The sequence below is a fragment of the Amphibalanus amphitrite genome, unplaced genomic scaffold, assembly GCF_019059575.1.
Source record: "Amphibalanus amphitrite isolate SeventyFive unplaced genomic scaffold, NRLGWU_Aamphi_draft 000388F_arrow, whole genome shotgun sequence".
Classification (NCBI taxonomy): domain Eukaryota; kingdom Metazoa; phylum Arthropoda; class Thecostraca; order Balanomorpha; family Balanidae; genus Amphibalanus; species Amphibalanus amphitrite.
In genome coordinates, this window is record NW_024881882.1 from 111,153 (window position 1) to 134,340 (window position 23,188).

Consider the following 23,188-nt stretch of genomic DNA (forward strand, 5'->3'; position numbering starts at 1 on the left):
TACACTACATTGGTCGACCGTAACAACGATGAAACGTGACTCAAGTTGTTTTTCATGACAAGGCTAGATACAGTGGGGCTCTTATAGTAAATGATCATTTTCAGGTTATCATTCGGGTTGATGGGGACACAGTTATTCATCACAATGCTACGAATTGCTTTTTCATCTTTCTTATACGCAGACGACATAATCGACTGGTAAAATACTTTCAGCTCACCCCTGCTCTGTGGGTCACCTGGCGCAATATCATTCGACGGCTGAGGCCCTTCTGTTTCAGTTGAGCTCGCGGTGATCTCCGAGCCACGACTTGCTATCTGAGAGGAAGCGTCTCCTATCTGACGTCCGCTACGACTCCTTGTCCTGGTGAACACGCCGTCTTGGTTTTCATTTGTAGCTTCAGCCTCAGGAGACTTCTTTCCTCTGGAAGTCGAGCTTGTGGTTCCATCTCCCGTAGAAGGCGCTGTCGCGGTAGCTTTGGTGTCTGTCTCTGCTTCCTCTGCTGCTCCTGTTGTCCTCAGGCGGTGCTCAGGCGCGGGACTAGGGAGGGCAACTGGACCCGCAGCAGACTGTTCAGCTACGCCAGCCGTAGGAGACACTGTCGCGGCTGCTTTGGTGTCTGTCTTCTCCGCTGTCTCTGCTGCTCCGAGTTCTTAATAGCTTATATATATATATATATATATATATATATATATATATATATATATATATATATATATATATATATATATATATATATGTTTATGATAGTGTTCTCGCGTTGTGTTCTTGTTTCTTAATAGCTTAATTAAACTTAACTTTATATTCACAAACTGTTTTCACATTTCTCTCGTTTTGTATTTCACCTCTTTTCAGACATCAAAACCACTCTATTTTAGCACAAATTTCTTTAGTTCCTCGCGCATGGAGGCACATGCTATTTCTGCTGTTTTACTTTCGAGAGTAACACCAGAGTATTATCCGGGATCCTCCGGAACATCACCCCCCACTCTGAATGAACCTCCGGTCATTCAGAATCACTTCAGAGTTCAGACCACATCAGCTGCATCCCTGGATCATGACAGTCACCCACCGATGGCGTCTACAGTCATCCTTTTCAGACATCCAGCTCCAGTCGAACAGTCTTCGTGACTGGCCTCTTATATACACCTTTTGCCGTCCTAACTTCTACAACACGGACGAGCCCATCTGGTCCTGGGAACGTCTTCGTGACCCTGGCTAGCGGCCACAGTCCTCTGTGTGCATTCGGATCCACCAACAGCACCAGTTCACCTTCACGCAGGTTTTCAGATTGCTCAGTCCATTTTTGCCTGCCTTGCAGAGTTGGGAGGTACTCGCGAATCCAGCGTCGCCAGAACTCCGAGCTCAGTTGCAGCAGGCGCCGCCAGCGTCTTCTTGTCGTTTCTGCATCTCCATCATCATCAGGCATGAAGTCGAGCCTGGTTTGGCCCAACATGAGCGACGCCGGAGAGATGGGCGGCTGGTCATTCGGATCAGATGAGACACTCGTCAAAGATCTCGAGTTAAGCAGAGCTTCAGCGCGGCAGAACGCTGTCTGTAGCTCTTCATCGCTGAGATGAGCCGATTCCAGCGTCTTCCGAAGCGCACGTTTTGCGCTCTTCACCATTGCTTCACAGCCTCCGTTGAAGTGAGGAGCGCCTGGAGGCGTGAACTTCCACTTGACACGCAAGTGCGCGGTCCTCGTTGTGATGTCGCCCTGGTCCAAGCTGCTCGCCAGCTTCTGTAGTTCACGGCTCACTCCGATGAAGTTCTTCCCATTGTCTGGGGTCATTTCAGCAGGTACACCTCTGCGAGCTACAAATCGCTCGCAGAGCGATTCCATCGGACGAAACCCATCTGCGGACTGCCCACAGTGCAGGAACCTCGACTGCCCTGCAGCTCGTTGCCCGCTGTGCGGCGAGCAAGCCGACACACCTCGACACATCCTGCTGACCTGCCCGGGACTGATGGGGGTTCGCCTCAGAATCCCGGCGGTCGGCAACATACTGCCGACGGTGGAGGAGGTCAGGCGCGGCGACACGGTGGCGGCCCTGGTGGCCGCCTTCAGGGCCCTCCAGAGCTGAAGCTACACCGCGGCTCTGCCGCGGATGGAGGGAAAACCAACAACAACAACAACAGCTACAAATCGCATGAAAGCTCTGAGAAAGCTGTCTGTGTCAAGGCCAAAGGCGACCTCGAGATGCACCGCTCTGGTCTGCTGACACAGAAAGAGGCACAAGTAGCGCTTGGTTCTTGACTTGCATCGGCCCTGCTTGGTTTCAAACGGCCCAGCAAAATCCACTGCACATCTCAAGAAAGCCCGATAGGGCCCCTTTACTTCACTGGTGCGTTTTGGAGCCATGAGCTGGCTTCTGGGTAGTCGGCGCCTCTTCACACATTCTGGGCATGACCAAATGCATTTTTTCACTTGCTCTCTGGCGCCGATTATCCACACCCTCTGACGAAGCTCAGAGACGGTGTGTTCGATTCCCAGCTCGTGATCACCATCTTCATGAACGTATCGCACGAACAACTTCGTCACGTCATGATGCTTCGGTAGCAGCACCGGATGTTTGGCGTCGAAGGACAGTCCACTCTGCTGTAGACGGCCGCCAACTCTCACTAAACCGTTGCTATCCAGCACTGGACACAAGCGACGGATCTTGCTGTCTTTGCACACGTGCCTTGAGTGCACTACGTCATTGTCTTCCTCTTGTGCTTGCAGATGACGTCGCTCGTCCTCGAAGCACTCCTGAGCTTTCAGGAACCAGAAATACTCGGCTTGAGTCAGTTCTTCACTCGAGAGAGAACCACAGGAGCTATCCGAGTTCTCAGATTCAGCCTTGGTTCTTCTTTGTTTCAGCCTTTTCACGAAGCGGAGCACCCATGCTGTCACTCTGATGAGTTTCATCCACTTCGAGTAGCGTGCTGGCTGTAGCCGGAAGTCTGTGTCCATCTCCTTCGCCCGCGCTGAGTGAGTAGTTACTTTTTCTTTGCGGAACTCACTGGGGTCGCATGCCTGTTCAGAGATGTCTTTCTGTTTTGGCCAGTTCTCAGGTGACTCCAGAAGGAATGGAGGTCCTTCCCACCAGAGGCTGATGTGCTTCAGGTCTTCCAGCTTGACACCTCTACTGGGGAGATCTGCTGGATTTTCCGTTCCAGGAATGTGTCTCCACTGATCAGGACTCGTGAACTCCCGGATCGCTGAGACGCGGTGGGCGACAAACGGTTGGAAGCGCTTGACGTCATTTTTTATCCAGCAGATAACGTTGAGCGAGTCCGACCAGAACACCACGTCCGTCAGCTGAATCTCAAACGCAGCGCAGACCTTCTTCACGAGCCGCAGGCCAAGTAGCGCAGCCATAAGCTCGAGTCGAGGTATGGTGACCTTTCTTGACCTTGGTGTGACCCTAGCTCGAGCCAGAGCTATTCTTGACACGATCCCTTCTTCACAGTCAGTGACGACGTAAATCACAGCGGCGTACACCTGCTCCGATGCGTCTGAGAATACATGCAGTTGTTGTGCGTTTTCACTGGAAAATGAATGAACGCACCTTGGGACAGTCAATGAGCTCACCTCCTGAATATCTTCAAGCCAGGTCAGCCATTCAGCTTCCATGTCGGGCGGCAGTGGATCGTCCCAATCCAGACCGCGAGCCCAAGTCTCTTGAAAGATGATCTTGGCGGTGATGGTGAGCGGGCAGATCAGACACAGCGGGTCGAAAACCGCAGCTATTTTCTTGAGACAGAGTCTTTTTGTTGGCCGGTTTTCAGGCGCGGCATCTGAGGAAGTGGTAGCGCAGATTCCAAGAGTATCTTCATCAGCATTCCACAGAAGACCCAGCGTCTTGCTTGTCTGATTTGGGCCATCTTCGATCTTGAATTCCGGCTCCTTAGCGCGCTCCTTTTCCGGGATACTTGCTGTTACATCCGAGCTGCTGCTTCGCCATTTCCGTATGTGCATGCCTGCCTGCTTCATCACATCAGTGAGCTGCTCTCTTGCTTCTTTGGCTTCCTCTTCAGTTTTGAAGTAGCAGAGCGCATCATCCATGTAGAATGATCTTTCCACGGCTTGAGCTGCGAGAGGGAACTCGGCAGCGTGTATCTGAGCATTTTCATTCATGACATACTGAGCAGCGAAAGGTGCAGCCGCGTTTCCAAATATCCATCGCTGGGCTTCGTATATATCTGGCGCCCTCTCTGCTTCACCGTCGCGCCATAGGACGCGGTGATACTTCTTGTCTGCGGTCGCCAGCTTCACTTGGAGAAACATCTCCTCGACATCACCCGTCAGAGCGATGGGATGACGCCGGAATCCCAGTAGAATCTCGATCAGATCGCTGCAGATTGAAGGACCTGGGTACAGCTCGTCGTTCAAGCTCCTTCCCTGGTACTTTGCCGCAGCGTCGAAGACCAGTCTGATCTTTGTTGTTGCCCTGTCTTGTCTTATCACTGGAAAGTGAGGCAAGAACCACCCTTCACAAGTGGCGGCTGTCCAGTTTTCATCACCGGCGGCTATCTTCAGAAAGTAGCCTTTCTTCACGTAATCTTCGAAGATCTCACCGTACTTTTTCTCCATGGCTTCATCTTTACGTTTCTTCATATTTTCCTCCGTTTTTCTCAGCCTGCTGAGCGCATATCCGAAATTTCCGGACAGATTGGGCTCATCATTTCGCCAGGGGACATTCACTTCATATCGCCCTTCTTCATGCTTCATCTTCTCAACTTTCTTCATCGCTTCTTTGTCTTCAACTGACAGAATCTTTTCTTTTTGCTCCTTTACACCGATCACTTCTAGCTCTGTCATCTCTCGCATGGCCTTAATCTCTTCTTGATTTTCCACTTTCAGCTTGCTTCGGATATGGGTTCTCAGGGTCTTGATGCTTTCCATTTCGGCTCCACTGACCGGCCCGAAGGCGGTCCAGCCCAGTGGGGTTTTCACCGCCACTGGATCACCGGGAGGCCCCTGGATGGTTTCCTCAGGTAGAAACAGGGACATGGTGTCGCCCGTCAGGCCGATAAGCATATCAATGCCGCCTTTCCTGGATACGGTCGGGAACGGGATCTTCTTCATATGATCCCAGCGGTCTTTCATCAGGTTCCAGTCGATTTTTGTTGATGCGCTGGACAGATCTTTGATGACAAATGCGCTGAGCTTGGCCTTGTAGCCTTCATCCACTGAGCTGAGTTGCACGTGAGTTTTCTTCATCCTCACTTGTGAGCTTCCGTTCACCGTCTCCAGGTCCACATCTTCATCTTCTCCCTGCAGCTGTAGCTCATTCGCAGCGGCATCCGTCAGGTAGCTGGCATCGGAACACGGGTCCAGAAGTGCACTCACAATGACTGATCTCCCATTCGCAGAGAGCTTCACTGGCACCGTCTGAAACGCCACTCGATCGGGGTTCGATTGAGCGTCTCCAGATGACTTCTTTGTGCGAAACGACTGCTTGGAACTTCTCTGTGTCTGGGTGGATGGGACGTGTTCTGCACCAGCTACTTCAGCTTCGTGAGGTACCGATCGACCTCCCATGGCTCCCTCACGGCCAGTAGTCGCGGGCCTGGCTGTAGCGTGCAGCAATGTGTGGTGCGTGCCTTCTCATGAATTTACCGAGCAGCCATTGAACTGCCGGCAGTTACGCCCCAGATGATGGCCAGACAGGCAGCGGAAACATATCCTGTTAGTTTTGCAGTAGTGGTAGCGACTGCTGACAGTCCACCGGGTGAAGTGCGGGCAGTTATCCAGACTGTGCGGCTCGTTGCAGTACAGACACGTTGCTCTTCGTTCAGGCTGTCCGACGGTTTCCGTGCTGAAAACTCTTCTCGGCTTCTTCGGTACGGTCTCCGCCTTGCCTCTGCCTTCAGGTCTCTGCTGACCGGCCAAGCTTATCTCCTGCGCCTCCCGCTCACATACAGCTTCATCTGCCAGCCAGTCAGCGAATAGAATCAAACTGTCCGTCCTGTTCCCATCCTGTTGCCACCGCTTGTAGGTTTTCAAATATGATGCCGGCAGCTTCTCCTTGACCAAAATGTAGTATGCTGACATTTCGGTCAGATCTGCCACACATCCACTGTCTTCCAAATTGGTCACTAGGTTCTGGACGCAGTCAGCAAGATCATCCAAGTCTTTGCAGTTTCCGGCTCGTACCGGCTTCATCGCTCGGATCTCTTCAAGTTGACGTCTGATCCGTCTTCCCGTTCCGCCGTATTTGCGCTCCAGCTCGCTTCTGGCCTTTGTATACCCGGCTGCCGTGGGATTGTATCGGCTGACGAGCTTCAGCGGGTCACCGCCGAGACAGGCTTTGAGCTGTATCATCTTGAATTTTTCCGGGATGTCCTCGTCTCCCACAAATGCGTCGAATGTTATCTTCCAATTTTCATAGTCCTCTCCAGAGAACACCGGCAGTTGAGGACTTCTTAGACCATGGGTGGTCCAGTCCATCTGCGTTCTTCTCACTCCTTTGTTTGCTTGGGTTCCGGACGTGCTCGCATCAGTTGAACTTGGTGCGTTTGCAGGCTGCGGGTTAATCTTCTCGCGAATGGCTTTATTGGTCAACCGAATGGTTTCTCGCGATTCTTTCTCAACCTGCTCCAGTTCCTGCCAAAGTTCTTCCTTTTCGCCTTGATCACTTACTTCTTCACAAAGTGATTCCGTCAGTCCATGCATATGCTCGATCAAATCCTCTAGTGATTCGAGTGCATCGGTTGAGTTTCCAGTTGTGATCTCACCGCTCTCTACAAGTGAAGTGAGTCGTCTTTGTGTTCGGTGAAATTCACGCATAGTCTTGCTAATGTCCCTTTTCAGAGGCATCGTTGAATCTGATTTATCTGAACTTTCCGAGTTATCTTGATCGGCAGTTTCTGTATTGTCAGCTCTCCTTTTCTTCTTCCCTGCCATCTTGTCAAAGAGTACACTTAATTAATGCTTAACAGATACTTACATTACTCAAAGCCAATTCAAGACACCAGTTACCTACGTTACTTCACATTTACTCTTTAAATTTGCACAAGGCGTTCAAAGACTTCTTAATCACCGGCGAATCCGGGTCAATACGGCTCCAGATGTTTATGATAGTGTTCTCGCGTTGTGTTCTTGTTTCTTAATAGCTTAATTAAACTTAACTTTATATTCACAAACTGTTTTCACATTTCTCTCGTTTTGTATTTCACCTCTTTTCAGACATCAAAACCACTCTATTTTAGCACAAATGTCTTTAGTTCCTCGCGCATGGAGGCACATGCTATTTCTGCTGTTTTACTTTCGAGAGTAACACCAGAGTATTATCCGGGATCCTCCGGAACAATATATATATATATATATATATATATATATATATATATATATATATATATATATATATATATATATATATATATATATATATATACAGGGTGATCCAAAAAATTTGGAACCCCTAACTTAAAATGTCTCTAAGTCCGAAAGTATTCACTTTATTGACAAATTGAGAACACCATTAGAAAGAGCATTAAATCCTCTATAAAATCACGTCAAATTGGTGAATGTCTGTTGTAAAGCATTGGTACACTATAAGCTTTTGGAATGAACGTCAGAAAACTGAGTGAAACGAAACCGCTAAATGTTAACAATGCGCTGAAATCCGTTAGCACTCTATCTGTTGTCTTTTTGCGAATAACACCACATCCAAATTCAATTTTATTTCATAAAAGTTAACACAGAAGCACACAGTAGAACAGATACACGCGTCCTAGCTTCCGCTGTTCATCACAGCATGTGCTCAACGCGAGCTCCGGGGGCCGTCACGCAGGCCTGCAATTGCTTGGGGACAGCTCCGACTGCGCGGGCCAGCAGTCTCTGGGAAACTGGTCCCAGCAGGCCGTCAGTCTCGACCCCCACCAAACACGATTTGGCAGCACTGTTAAGACGTCTGCTGGGCGTGAAGTTTTCCCTTCACCATAGGGTTTACACACAAACTGGTCAAAGTTTGAGCCAGGATATACTAGTCTAAAAATGCAAAAAACGAACAAATTTTGGCATCAATAGATTCAGCATTTCATCGTGTGCCTCAAACCGTCCATCATTTGGCCTCAAAGGAGGTAAAAATTGTTCAAAATCGAAGTTGAAAAGATGCTTTCTGAGCACATAATCTGGTAGCAATCACGTGACCTGCTATAAGCAGCTTATCGATAATTTACAAACATAATTATTAATATGCTGCTTTAAACAACATTAATCATTCATTTTGAGCTTTCAGTACTTTAAATAAGGTCAAAACATCGCAAACACAAAAGTTAATACAATAGTCACGTGGGTGTCAGGAAATGTCACAGGTGCGTCAAATTTGTGACTGGGGCTTTACTTTCAAACATCGATCTACCTGTTTCTTATAGGTATCTTGGTCAGTCTTTTCTTTCCTTACAATAGCACGTGAATGAGCTATTTTTATTCATGAACCTCCAACAAGCGACATGGTCAGAACAGCAAACCGTCAATCACTAATTTGCGCATAGTATGTTCAAAACCGTTTCACTGAGTTTCGTGACACAAATTTTATAGGCATATGTCTACAGGGGCGGATCCAGGAAAACTCCAAGGGGAGGGTCATGAATCGAAGTGGTGCCCCTACCTATACCCAAAATTAAAAACTCAACGGATTTCGTCCACTTCATTTTGGTGGTGCCCCCATTTTCAGGTTTTTTTCTTTTTATTTTTTATTTTTAGTCAGTATCTTAACTCTTAGCCACAACCACATTTACCAATTGTAAGCAAGTATATATGAATGTGCTATGTGTATATGTTATGGACGCTGAGTAGTGAGTAATTACCAGGAACGTTATCAGGTAAGCGAATCGTTGTCAGTCCGACGAACTTGACCCTGGCGTCTAAAGGGTCTGTCCTTGACACTTCAGGCTTGTCAGGGGCACCAAAGTCCTTCCAGGGACACCACAAACCTGTCAGGGGCACCTACGGCCTTGTAGGGGCGCCACAGGCCCGCCAGGGGCACCACAGGCCTGCCAGGAAGCAGGGGCACCACAGGTCTAGCAAGTATACACGACAGGCCTGTCAGGGGCACAACGGGCCTGTTGGGCCCATGAGCACCCCTAGGGGCAGGGGCACCACAGTCCTTCCAGGGGCACCGCAGGCCTGTGAGGGGCACCAGCGGCCTAGCAGGGGCACCAGTCAACACAGGCCTGCCAGGGGCACTACAGACCTGCCAGGGGCACTAGAGGCCTGCCAGGAGCACCACCGACCTCGCAGGGGTAACTTGGGCCTGTCAGGGGCACCACGGGCCTGTCGAGAGGCACTTCAGGCTTTTCAGGGGCACCATAGTCCTCTCCGGGCGCAGGGGTAGCAGGGGCCTAGCAAGGGCACCAGAGGCCTGCCAGGGGCACCACAGGCCTAGCAAGGGCACCACGGGCCTGTCATGGGCACCTCAGGCCTGTCAGGGCCCAGGGACACCACAGTCCTTCCAGGGGCACCACAAGCCTGTCAGGGGCACCAGAGGCTTAGCAAGGGCACCACAGGCCTGCCAGGGGCACTACAGGCCTAGCAAGGGCACCACTGGTCTATCAGGGGCACCTCGAGCCTGTCATAGCCAGGCATCTCAGGCTTGTCAAGGCCCAGGGGCACCACAGGTCTGTGAGGGGCACCAGCGACCTAGCAGGGGCACCAGTCAACACAGGTCTGCCAGGGGCGCCACAGACCTTCCAGGGGCACCAGTCACCACAGACCTGCCAGGGGCACCAGAGGTCTGCCAGGGGCACCACTGGCCTCGCAGGGGCACCTTGGGCCTGTCAGGGGCACCACAGGCCTAGCAAGGCACCACTGGCCTGTCAGGGGCACCACGACCCTGTCATGACCGGGCACCTCAGGCTTGTCAGGGCCCAGGGGCACCACAGTCCTTCCAGGGGCATTACAAGCCTGTCAGGGGCACCAGAGGCCTAGCAAGGGCACCACAGACCTGCCATGGACACCACAGGCCTGCCAGGGGCACCACCGGCCTTGCAGGGGCGCCTCAGGCCTGTCAGGGGCACCACGTGCCTGCCGGGGACACTTCAGGCTTGTCAGGGGCGTTACAGTCCTGTCAGGGCCCAGGGGCACCAGGCCCGTGGTGTCCCTGCTAGGCCTGTGGTGCCCCTGGCGGTCCTGTGGTGCCCCTGTCAGGACTGTGATACCCCTGATAGGCCGGTGGTGCCCCTGGCAGGTCTTTGGGCCCCCGGGCCTCAAGGGGGGGGGGCCATGACCCATGTGACCCCCCCCTTGGATCCGCCCCTGTATGTCTAGGGCAATATTTATTATAATAAGTAAGTACAATTAACTTGGTTTTATAGAGAATTGAACGCTCTTTCTAATGGTGTTTGCAATTTATCAACAAAGTGAAAATTTTCTGACTTATAGACATTTAAGTTAGGGGTTTCATTTTTTTTGGATCACCCTGTATATACTTTTTTAACATTTCGTTAATTTTGTTAATCACTTTTATGAAATTTTATGAATAACATTTAATTAAAATATAATTGATTAAACTGGAAGCCTTGCTTCAATAATCGCTAAAAGTTATTGCTTTTTAAAGCTTAGAATAACAATAAATTTTGTCTAGCCACGCAGCGGTTTCAATCAGATTTGCCGCGCTTATCCTGATCACTGGAATTGCTGAAGCCGTCCTTTCCGAAAGTAGTCCTCTGTTCACTATAATAGTGCTGGTACCTATGGTGCCGGTCCTTACCAGCAGCGCAGTCGGTACTTACCACCAGTGATGTCAGTAAGTACCAGAGCTCCTGCTGCGCTGCTGGCCCTACCTCCCTCCTCCCCCGCGGCCCGGCACCACCAGAGCCCCGCTCCGGGCGTCAGCACAGCACATCGGTCATAGCACTCCCGCGTCGGCGACCATCACAATACAACCCGACGCCCATCTTCATAAACGAATCGTCGAGATGTTGAGATATCATTCCGGCTGAGAATCAAGCAGACAGGCGATTGCCGCGTAGGTGAGTCGGCCGATTTAGCACCCCATAAACGCTGCGGTGTGCCGGTCCGGGCGGCGGCGGCCCGGCCCGATCGGCCTTTCTCTGACGGTCTGGCACCGGCGCCGATATGGTCTCACTGAGCGATGATCTGTGTCGGCGCCTCGATCACAGGTCAGAGCCGCACTGGGCAGCGCCGCGCGAGCGAGCGAGCGAGTATTCATATGCAATTACCATAAAGCGTTCAGTGTGAGTGGTTACGTCACGGGTCGAGCAGAGGGTGGTATTTCAGGGCTCTCTCTGACACGGAGCGGTCGGACCAGGTGCCGTACTGATCTGTGGCGGTGTCCACACCTCCACACCCTCTCAGTGATTGCCTCTGCACGCTGCTGCATCGGATGATACGTGCATCGCAATCGGCAGCTCTTAGGCGTCGGAATGGGACTACGTGACGGGAGCAGGAAAAATGACGCTGAGAGATGAGATGTAATAATGTTGTATTGTCCCAAGCAAGTCAAAGCAAATCTAGGAAACTGTCTTCAAATAACAAATTAATATTTTGACTTTTAAGAAAGTTAGAACCAGGGGGGTACGCTCCGGCTGTTTAGCATTACAAAAAATGGTGACAGACGTTTGTGGAGGATTGTCGACGAACTCTTGTTCCGCGAGCAGTACTTACACGCTAGCGGAAAATTCACCAATCAGCGCTCGGCAGTACTCGACGCTGATTGGTCCGACGCTCGTGACGAAATTGCGGGGGACCGCAGTTATTCTCTATGGACCCGAATAGGCTTTTGGATTTCGGAGGAGTTTCTTTAAAATTATATGCTGTTTGGAGCTGTTTTCGAGTTGAAATATATTTCTTATGACTGTTAGCTATATAATGACACCATAAAATCATGATTTTAATAAATATTACCGATGTAATATCGGCCGAAAAGACATGCTGTCATGGCACGGACTGCCGTGCGGCTGATGTGGGGCCCCTAGTGCCAGCGTATGGTAATAATGGGTTGACGAAGGGTTATTGGAGAAACTTAGAGCCCCATCAGCATTCAGTATAGGGTCATCAGAGGCCGGGAATGTCCATCAGGGGTCTGAGTAGGCCTGTCATAGGGGCATACATGACACATCATGGCCCATGGGTCAATGTAGATCCATTAGGGGCCGTTGAAGGGCCATCATTGTTCAGCGTGGGCTCGCAATTAACTCTGATGGGCATATGCCGTGCCCCGATGGACTAACGCTGGCCCCTGATGAACCATCACCAGCCCCTGATAGGTCTACAAAGCCCCCTGCTGGGTCCAAATTGGTCACTGATATGCCCAAATGGGCCACTGAGAAACCCGTAGGGTAGACCGGGGCAAGTCGCCCCGCCGAGGTAAAACGCCTCACCGATGTTTCTCGGAACTGGCAAGGTTCTGGAGAAACATCATCTCTTCTATAAAACGTGCATTATATGATCATTATATGAGCAGACTGGAAAGAAATTGTGATGAATCTTTAGGGAGATATAGCCAAAAATGTGTTTTTGGAGTGATTTTTATGTTTTGTTGTCAGCTTATGCATCATGGCGTTCTTTTATGGTCCACATCAGGTTAACGACTTTTATGTATTTTGAACAACTTTATCTAACGCTTATAATGCCGGGTTGGTTCGTGTTAAATTATGCCTTGCTGGAGTGCAAGGCGTTGTTCTCTGACCGAACTACGTGATGGGGTAAAACGCCCCAGTAGGCAGAGGTGAAAAAAACCGGCTACTCGCCTGCGTGCGTAGGTGACAGCCATAGGAATAAGGAGACAGATTCGAGCATCTTAGTTAATGCATCTAAAATTGATAACTAGGCCGTTTCCGCTAAAATCAGAGCTGTCTTCCCATAGAGAGCCACTATGGACCACGGCACAAAAATTTAACAGCGTCATCTCTTTGTAGACAGCTGGGGCTGAAAAATCCCGCCGGTGCGACAGCCGGTGCGTTGTGAATCGCCATAGACAACGGAGGAAAAACGGCGACAGCGCGACAGCTCGTCCCCGCTCGTCGCCGGTTGAGCGGTGCGGCCTTGGCCGCCGCCGGAGTAGGGGAGGACCTGGGACGGGGGACGTCACATCTGGGCCACAACTGGGGTGAGGTCCATGACCATCGGTCCCAGAAACTTGGTAGGAGCGTTGATAATTGGTTCTGACTACTGAAGCAAAGGCAAGTGAATCAGTGACAAAGCTGACAATCCTTTCGTGAGTTCTGATTGAACTGGATCTGGAAGCCAGGAGCCCGGAGGAGCTAGGAAGTCGATCAGACCTTTAGGTAAGTTGGAAGAAAGTGATTGATTTTTTGTTGTTGTGTCACTGAAATGTGGTGATTCGTTGTAATGCCCAGAGGCCGAAATTTGGCCTTCAAAGGTGATGAGAAAACGTAAAAAAGGTACCTACTGTTTCAAGATGACTTGTAAAAAATTCGTGACAGCTAGACATCGCGCAGGTGACAGCTTTTGGGCTTTATTCACCTCTGCCAGTAGGTCGCGGGGCAAAACGCCCCATGGGGCGTTTTACCTCATGTGTTGTTCGGACTACCCACTTCCTAATGTTCGGTAGCTGGCTAACAGTAAGTTTCTATGCATTTATATGTACTTTTCTCAGCAACTGAATGGCAAAGGAAGTATTTTGTTAAGATTTCCATTGCAATAATTTATTATTTGGCCTTATGAGGCAGGTGAAAAACCTGCTCATACAATAGTGTCATAGCTGAACACCTGATAGGATGGAAGGAGCTAACTTCAGTGCCGTGCTTCCCAAGGTCTAACAGACCTCTCATATGAGATTTAAGTCAACTAGCATGTTTAATCTTTAATCTAGAGTATGGGGCTTCTTGCCCCAGGCCGTGGGGCGTTTTGCCCTGGGGTTGGGGCAAAATGCCCCATTTGCAGTTGCTTAACAAATCACTTCCTAGCTAGGAGTCCGATCATAAGTGAATGAATTTGAGGGGTGGAATTTGAAGTAAAATGTCCAAAGAACGCATTGAGCACAAATTTGGCCTTCCAGGTGATGTAGGACAAAAGTAATGTAGCAAAATAAATTATCTGGGGCGTCTTGCCCCAGGCTACCCTACAACATCCCCTGACTGCACCTGCTGGACCAATGCCGTCCCCTCATGGGCCCACCACAGCTCTTGAATGACCTTTTCAAGTCCCCTGAAGTGCCTTTATTGGCCTAAATGGCCCCTGATTGACTTATGTGGTCCCTATTGGTCCTATATGGCCTCCATGAGCCCTCAACGTCCCTAGACAGCCTTACATTATATTCCACTGGGCCCTGTTGGGTCAGCACCGGCCCCTGATAGGCGTGCACTGGACCCACCGGGCCTATACCGACCCATGAAGGGCCTATGTCGAGCCCTCATGGACCTCCGATGATCACACCTCCGATGATCGCTGATGTGTGGCCCCATCAGCGGTGGTCCGTCTATCCCATTTACTTACGGTCTTTTTGGTCGATGTGACACCGGTAGTATATAGAAATGTTATGAAAAACTGTAGTACCGAAATTACAGACGATTAATGAATATCGTTTAGTGCTTACTAGATGCAGGAAGAAAATATGTAACCACACGCAATCGTAAACCTTTGCCGTCCCAGTAAACATGCCGACGTCGGCCCGACGTCGGGCCGAGGCTCGGCCCGACGTCGGCCCAGCGTCGGCTCAACCTCGGCCCGACATCGGCTGGACGTCGGATATGCCCGCATGTTCCGACGTCCAGCCGAAGTCCAGCCGACGTCGAGCCGACGTCGGGCCGAGATCGTTTGCCGAGGTAGACGAGATCGTTTGTCGTTGGACCGACGGGGCCGACGTCGGCATGTTTATTGGGACAACGCGCCAAAAATATCAACCGGCGGCGGGATTCGAGCCCCCAGTCGCCGACGTCGGCATGTTTACTGGGACAACACGCCAAAAGCATCAGCCGGCGATGGGACTCGAACCCCGCGTCAATCGAATGCGAGGTTAGTGCGCTAACCACTACACCACGCAGCCAGCCAACGAGTTTGGTTTGTTTTGTTGGGTTATGCCCTTTCGGTCTGACAAGACCATTTCAGAGCCGGAAGGATCATAGGATGGAGACATTGGTCTTCTTGGCGAGCACCCTGGGTCCAGTTCATATAGAGTCCCTGGTCCCATTGCTGTTACGTGACACTTATTGGAAAGGGCGACCCCACAATGGATTCATATAGCCACTCTTACACACCTGCACCAACGTTTCCCAAAGTGTCCCTTTGATAAGTGGCACTTTGGCAAAGTGACACTTGCCGACTGGCCTTTCTATCTGAACTGGGCCCGGCCCTGGTGAGTTGCCGGGGCTGAGCCTGACCAAAAGGCCGAGCAGCCCCCAAGCACTCACCGCACCCGGCAACGGGCGAGCTCGGCTTACGGGCACTCCCAAATGGGATAAAGTTTCCCGTCCAGTCCGGATCAGGGGGTTGCGGCGTGGAGGAAGATTTGAGTTTCCTGAGGATATTTTGAATACAGAAGCTCTTTATGAAACATGAAACATGTATTTAATATTATTTTAACGGTCAAAACAGCGGCCGATGTCGGTCCGACGTCGCCCCGACGTCGGCCCGACGTCGGCTGGACCTCAGCAATTGATCTCGGTCCGACGTCGGCCCGACGTCGGCTGGACCTCGGCTGGACGTCGGAACATGCGGGCATATCCGACATCCAGCCGACGTCGTGCCGAGGTTGGACCGACGTCGGGCCGACGTTGGCATGCTGATGCCGAGTTGCCGACGTCACCCCGACGTCGGCCGACGTCGGGCCGACGTCGGCATGTTTACTGGGGTGGTAGTGGGGAGGGGGGGGGGGGCGGCCGTCTGGCCACACTCCATATTTTTACGTGTACATATTTGTGACTTGAGTTGAAGTGAGCTTTGTAACCTCACCAGTAACCATTATAAGCAACGAAAAAGTACAAACGGCCACTTCCTTAAAAAGGTTACAACCACTAAATATTTTCAGAATCATAGTATTTCTGCGTATATTCAATTGGAAGGGTGCAACTGATGGCCAGCGGCCACTCAAAAGGTCATGTTAGGTCATGAAGATTACCGACAGTTTTTCGATAATAACAGTTTTTGGTGCAGGCTTGCCGGAGCGATGAAAGTACTTGCAAGGTATTCATCTCACCAGAACGGGTCAATCAATACGCAATACGCAACATGTACTTCTCCGGCCAGGTCATTGCCTTGAGCTCATGTCAAAAAGTTATTCAAGTTGACCTTTAAACCCCATACGTTTATTTCATCGGGTCTTGAGAGAAATACGATGATGGTAAAATAATGCAATGCCTTCGTTTTCGGGCCCAAAGGCGGTGCATTTTTTTTTTTTTGCAAAAATCGTCTATTTTACCACTCTCTGACCCTAGCCGTTGATCTGCATATTTAAGTCAAATCTGAAGACATGTTCGCGAAAAGACTTTGACTTATCGATTGCGCCTTTTCGCGACGCCCTAGCTCCTTTGGATTACGTTTACTCCGATTTGTGTAAAATTGTCGAAATCGGGAAAAATTTATAGGAAAAATGTTACTTTTGGTTAGGTGACCTGAAGTGACCTCAGCGTTGAACAAATAAAAATACCATAATCAATCTTAAGAAAACTTCAGAGAGCTATCGATTCCGATTGCTCTCTTTCTGCGCCTCTCTACCTTTCTTAGTATTCAAAGGCAGTTGCAAAATCCCCCCCCCCCCCCCCGAGGCCCGAGCCATGGCGAAGCTGGCGGCTGAGACCTGAGCTGGCGTAATCCTCTCAACAGGGCGTGGGTTACACGCATGGTAGAATAAAATGAAACATTCATATCAATAGCCAATAGGAATTAATTCGTAAGGATTTGTTCGAGAGAAAACGTACCGTGCCGCACAGCGACGGCAGCGCGCGGCGGGCACGGCCGAGCCCCGCCGTCCACGTGGTCCTCTGCAGGGCCTGGGGGGTCATCTGGAGCACATATGTGTGCTGACCGGCCCCAACGCGCCGGGCCGGCCGCCGCCGGCCGGCTCGGCAGTTCGCGGCGATACGACGACGACGGCGCGGCTCCGCCGGCGCAACGGCGCCGGCGTCGTACGATTCGATTGAGGTGCAGTGTGTGACGAGTAATCCAGAAATAGACATTCATCTAAGAACTCTTTTGGTCCTCCGGTTAATGAACGATACGATCAGCTACGCAATTCTTAGTGAACTGAACGATTCTCACGAACATTTCGGTCCTCCGGGCCGGATATCAGTGAACTAGTGTGATGGATTTACAGTGACGACGCGGTGTTGTGAACTGTGAGTACAATGTCTGACAAGCGGTCACGACATGCCAGTGATGCGAAATCACATCAAAGCCGCCGAAGCTCGTATCACACGAGGAGCGAGGCGAGCTTCAGCACGGCGTCCTCCGGTCTCAGTGAAGCCCGCCGCCGGGCTGCACTTAGCCAGCTCCAGGCGGAACAGGCCCAGCGCGCCGCCGCCGCCAAGGCTGAGCTGGCCCGGCGTCTGGCGGAGGCGGACGCGGAGCAGGCCCGACGACAGGCGGAGCAAGCCCGACAACAGGCGGAGGCGCAGGCAGAGCAGTCCCGGCGGCAGGCGGAGCAGGCAGAGGCGCAGGCAGCCCTGGAGGCACAGGCGGCGAAGGATGAAGCTGAGTGCCGTCAGCTGGAGCTGGAGCTGCTGGAGCAGGAGGAGCGGGGTTCGCAGCACCCTCGTTCTTCCGCTGCACCATCCGTCGCTGGTCTTCCGGTGGTTGCAACTGAGCCACCGGCACTGGTGGACGTGTCTCGACAAACGGACGAGTCAACCACGCGCACCCGACAGTGGCTGGCTCAGTCTCAGCTGCATGTGCCGCCAGTGGATACGGCTCCTGTCGGCACCCTGCCTCCACCTGCGGTGCGGCTGCAGCACCCGTCCCGTGACGACACCAGAGCGGTCCCACATCTGCCGCGCATCACGCTGGAGAAGTTCGGCGGCTCTGCCATCGAGTGGCCGCGGTGGATAGCCCTCTTCAAAGCGCTGGTACACGACCGCGCCGACCTCACCGACGTAGAACGGCTGACCTATCTGCAGACTCACCTGACGGGGCCGGCGAGAGAGTCTGTGCGGGGCATGCTCTGCGACGCCAGTCTATACAGCACCGCCCTGTGTGAGCTGGAGCGAGAGTTTGGTGACCCGTCCCGTGTGATACATGCCACGATGAAAAGACTGCTCACAGCGCGGGCGGTGAAAGATGGCGACCTGTCAGCGCTGACAGAGCTGTCTCGTGAGCTCCACACCGCGGTGAGCGTCCTACAGTGTCTGCACTACGAGCACGACCTCGCTGCCGCCACGAACGTCACCACTGTGACTGGGAAGCTACCAGCCTCCCTCGCCTGGAGGTGGGGCGAGCACATGGTGGAAAACGGCATCACTCGTCCGACGCTCGTCGATCTCGACGAATGGCTTCGCCGTCATGTGTCAGCTGGTCGGTTGGCCTTGAACGTGACCACCAAGCAGCCGCCGAAGGTCGAGGCTAACGACGCTGAGTGCCGCCCGAGACGCGTGTTTACCACCACGTCGGCGCGGCCCACGCCGGCGGCTGTAAAGCGGGGGAGGACGGCGGCCATAAAACCATCAGCGGACGGGAACAGCGCCGGCTGTGCCATGTGTCAGCAAACACACCAGCTCCAGCGCTGTGACAAATTTCTCGCGTTGACTGTGAGTGAAAGGGCAGAGTTTGTCGGCAGAAACAGACTGTGTTTCAACTGCCTGGGCCGCGATCACATCAGCGCTACGTGTCCCAGTGATGCACGATGTGACGCGGAGCACTGCAGCAGGCGTCATCACGCGCTGTTGCACAACGGCAGACGAGTGTTTCCGCGGAGTGATAACGCTGGTGGCACGCCGTCATCCACCAAACACGTCGGCACAGCGTCGGTCGAACCTCGCGGTCATATTCTGCTGCAGGTGGTACCCATCACCGTGAATGGTCCGGCAGGTAGCCGCACCACAAACGCGCTATTGGACTTAGGAAGCCAGGTCACACTGGTCACCGACGGCCTGTGTGACCGGCTCGGCATCTCGGGGCCCGCGGGCAAAGTGTTGCTGAGCACTCTGAACGGCAACCAAACGATGCAGTCACGGCGCGTATCGTTTGCTGTTGAGGCTGTGGGCGGCGACGGCAAGGCGCACTGCATACAAAACGCCCAAACGACGCCGACGTTAAACGTGTCAGCCAAGGTCATGGACTGCACGGTGGCAAAGGAGGAATGGCCGCACCTGGCCGACCTGGATCTCCCCAGCGCCACCCGCGACCCGGTGGAGGTGCTCCTGGGGACGGACGCCATCGAACTAATTGTGCCACGGGAAGTGATTGAAGGGCCGCCGGGGACGCCGTGCGCGGTAAAAACCGTGCTGGGATGGTCAGTGACCGGGCGAGTGCCGGGGCGTTCCATGTATGAACAAGGTGAACACGCTGTGCACCATGTACGTGTCAGTGACGAGAGGAGTGCGCTCATCGAACTTCAGAATCAAGTAAAGCTGTTCTGGACGACCGAGGCTTTCGGTACAAAATACGAAGGTGCACAACTGCACTCGAAAGCAGATCAGAGAGCCATGTCCATTCTGGAGAGCGTCACGAGAAAGACCGGCGACCGATACGAGACCGGTCTCCTGTGGCGTGATGACGAGGTGCAACTCCCAGACAACCGTCAGACTGCTCTTACGCGTCTGAAGGCGGTGGAGAGACGCCTGGACCGAGACCCTGACCTCTGTCGGTCGTATCGAGACACGATGAACGACTACATCACCCAAGGTCACGCCAGCAAGGTCAGCGGAGAGCAGCGCACGCACGGGCGGACGTGGTATCTGCCCCACCACGCCGTTCAAAACCCCAACAAGCCAGGGAAGGTGCGTGTCGTGTTCGACGCGGCGGCGAGGTGTGGTGGCACGTCACTGAACGACAATCTCATCACTGGACCCAACAATCTGAACTCACTCACCGGTGTGCTCATGAGGTTCCGACAGGGCCGCGTGCCGATCGCGTCTGATGTGAAACAGATGTTTCACCAGATAGCCGTCCGTGCTGAGGACCGACAGGCACAGCAGTTTCTCTGGCGTGATATGGACATGACGAAGGAGCCAGAGACGTATCAAATGAACGTGGTCATCTTTGGTGCAAAGTCATCACCAAGCACGGCCACCTACGTGCTGCGACGGTGCGCAGAAGACGGCAGAGACAAACACCCTCGGGCGGCCGACAAGATCGTCAGCCGCTTCTACATGGACGACTACCTGGACTCCGTCGACACCGAGAGAGAGGGACGGGAGCTGGTCAACTCGCTCAACTCTCTGCTGAGCGCCGGCGGCTTCCACCTGACAAAATGGACGAGCACGTCAGACGTGGTGCTGAAGGACGTGGCGCCTGAGGACAAGTGTGAGGAGTCACGCGACCTTGACCTGACCGGTGAGAACAGATGGATGAAGACGCTGGGCGTTCACTGGTGCGCTCAGGATGACCAATTCAGGTTCAAGGTCAAGAAAGTCGACAGTGGGAACACCAAGCGTTCCATCCTGAGCATCACGTCAGCAGTGTTCGACCCGCTGGGCATGTTGGCTCCGTTCATTGTCCGTGCGAAATGTCTCATCCAAAGGATCTGGCTCGGCGGATGGGACTGGGACGAGGCCATCAGCGACAGTGAACTCCTCGTTCAGTGGCACAGCTGGCAGCGGGAGCTGAACGACACGGACTGCGTGCGAGTGGGCCGCTGTTATCGCCCTGACGACAGAGCGATCGTAAACTGTCAGCTGCACGTGTTCGGTGACGCCTCTGAGCTTGCGTTCGGTGTGGTGGCGTATCTGCGGTTCGAGCTCGAGGATGGCACCGGCTATTGCAGCTTCGTGATGTCCAAGGTGCGAGTCGCACCCATCAAACAGCTCAGCATACCTCGACTGGAGCTACAGGCCGCCGTCATGGCCGTCCGCGTGGCTGACACCATCAAGGCAGAGCATGATATGGCCATCAACGAGACCGTCTTCTGGAGCGACTCGTCCACCGTGCTCCATTGGATCAACAGCGAGAGCAGGCGGTTTAACACCTTCGTCGCAAACCGCATCGCCGAGATCCAGGATGCGTCAGACGTGACTCAATGGCGACACGTGCCAGGGCCACTGAACCCAGCGGACATATGCAGCCGAGGCTGCTCGGTGACGGAGCTGGCGCCCGGCGGCGTGTGGGTTCAAGGTCCGGCCTTCCTACGGCGCCGTCACCAGGACTGGCCCGCCGCGCCGCCCCGCACGACGGAGCGCCCGAGAGACGAGGAAACGGCCGAAATGAGGGTAATAGCCTGCGCCACTGGGGGAGCTGAGCCGGCCATAAACCCCAGCCGGTTCTCATCATGGCTCAGGCTGCTGCGTGTGACAGCGTGGGTGCGCCGCTTCGCTCACAACAGCCGCAGCCGAGCAGCAGCTGATCGGCGGACGGGACCGCTGACTGCTGAAGAGCTGAGAGAAGCTGAGCGTGTCTGGCTGCTCAGCACACAGGCCGAGCAGTTCGGCGATGAAGTTGCAGCTCTCCAGCACGGAAGACGGCTCCCATCGAACAGCGGACTGCATCAGCTGACACCCTTCCTGGACTCGACCGGCCTACTGAGAGTCGGGGGCCGGCTGCGCCACGCCCAGATGGACTTCGAGGTCAAGCACCAGGTGATACTACCTGCACGCGGAGACATCACTCGGCTGATCATCACCGACCGACACAAGAAGCTCGCCCATTCCGGTGCTGAACACGTGCTGACTCACCTGCGGCAGCAGTTCTGGGTCATCTGTGGCAGAGCTGCAGTGAAGCGGTACACACGTGCCTGCATGCTGTGCCGGAAACGGTCAGCCCGGCCAGCGCCGCCGCTGATGGGTGATCTACCAGCCTTCCGAGTGGGCGAGCCGGCCCCGGTCTTCGCTCGTGTAGGAGTGGATTTCTTCGGCCCCCTGACGGTGAAGAAACATCGCAAACGAGAAAAGAGATATGGCTGCCTGTTCACCTGCCTGTCTACCCGAGCAGTCCATATCGAACTGGCGCACTCACTGGACACCGACTCGTTCATCATGGCCATGCGACGAATGATGGCGAGACGGGGCAACGTCAGCCTCGTGTGCTCGGACAATGGCACAAACTTCCGTGCTGGTGAGCGGGAACTGCGGCAGGCACTGCAACAGTGGAACCAGACAAAGATAGCGGACACGCTGTCTCAAGAAGGAGTTGAGTGGCGGTTCAACCCACCAGGAGCACCGCACTTTGGTGGCGTGTTTGAGCGACTGGTCCGGTCCGCCAAACGCGCACTGACGACTGTGCTGGGAGACCGAGCCGTGGACGATGAGACGCTTCGAACGGTCGTCACCGAGGTGGAAGGGCTCCTGAACGGCCGTCCGCTGACCTACATCAGCACCGACCCGGGCGACTACCAGCCACTCACCCCCAATCACTTCCTGATCGGTCGCGCGTCTCCCCAGCTGCCGCCCGGTGTGTTCGTCGACGGTGACCTGTGCGGCCGACGGCGCTGGAAGCACACCCAGGTGTTAATCGACCACATCTGGCGGCGCTGGCGACGGGAATACCTCCCGACACTCACCACGCGGGTGAAATGGCGCGCAGACACGGCTGACGTGCAGCTCGGGGAGCTAGTGCTGGTGACAGACGACAATCTGCCCCGCGGACACTGGCCTGTGGGGCGAGTGGTGAACGTGTTCCCTGGCGCCGACGGCCGAGTGCGGGTGGTTGAAGTGGCCACTGCCACTGGACGCTATAGGCGGCCGGTCTCTCGTCTCTGCCGTCTCGAGTGCGATGGTGACGGACAGTAAATGGACTCAGAGGGATAATGTGTGCGCGAGTGGGGCGACTAGTGAGTCTTTTACGACCACCGTGTGCCGCCGCCGAGCAGCGTCGGAGTCTGGACATTTGTGAGTGTTAACTGCGTCCGTCATTCGTGTTAGGTTGACGTGTGCGTGTGTGAGAATGAGCCGCTCATTCTGTGCGCTGTCGCTTGTGTCAATTGTCATTTGTTTGTTGATTAGCCATTAGCTAACAGCTGTGAGCCGTTCGACAGTGCTACGCGTTCACACTGTCATAGTGCCCCTCCCGGCGCATTCGGCCGGTCGGCCTGTACGAGCTAGTAGTTAACGGCCTTAGAGTGTAGCAGCCTTAGATTGGCACCGACGCGCGGCGCAGCCGATGTAGTTTACAGTATTAGCTTTAGCGGTCGTT

The 23,188-nt window shown here is 53.5% G+C and overlaps 1 protein-coding gene across 1 annotated transcript; it reads left to right on the forward strand.

Annotated features, from left to right (window-relative positions):
• Positions 1-17,256: 17,256 nt before the first annotated feature.
• On the forward strand, positions 17,257-22,785 carry LOC122390257. The gene has a single exon (XM_043382995.1). It carries the CDS (start codon positions 17,257-17,259, stop codon positions 22,783-22,785), a length of 5,529 nt encoding a protein of 1,842 aa, XP_043238930.1.
• Positions 22,786-23,188: the final 403 nt, after the last annotated feature.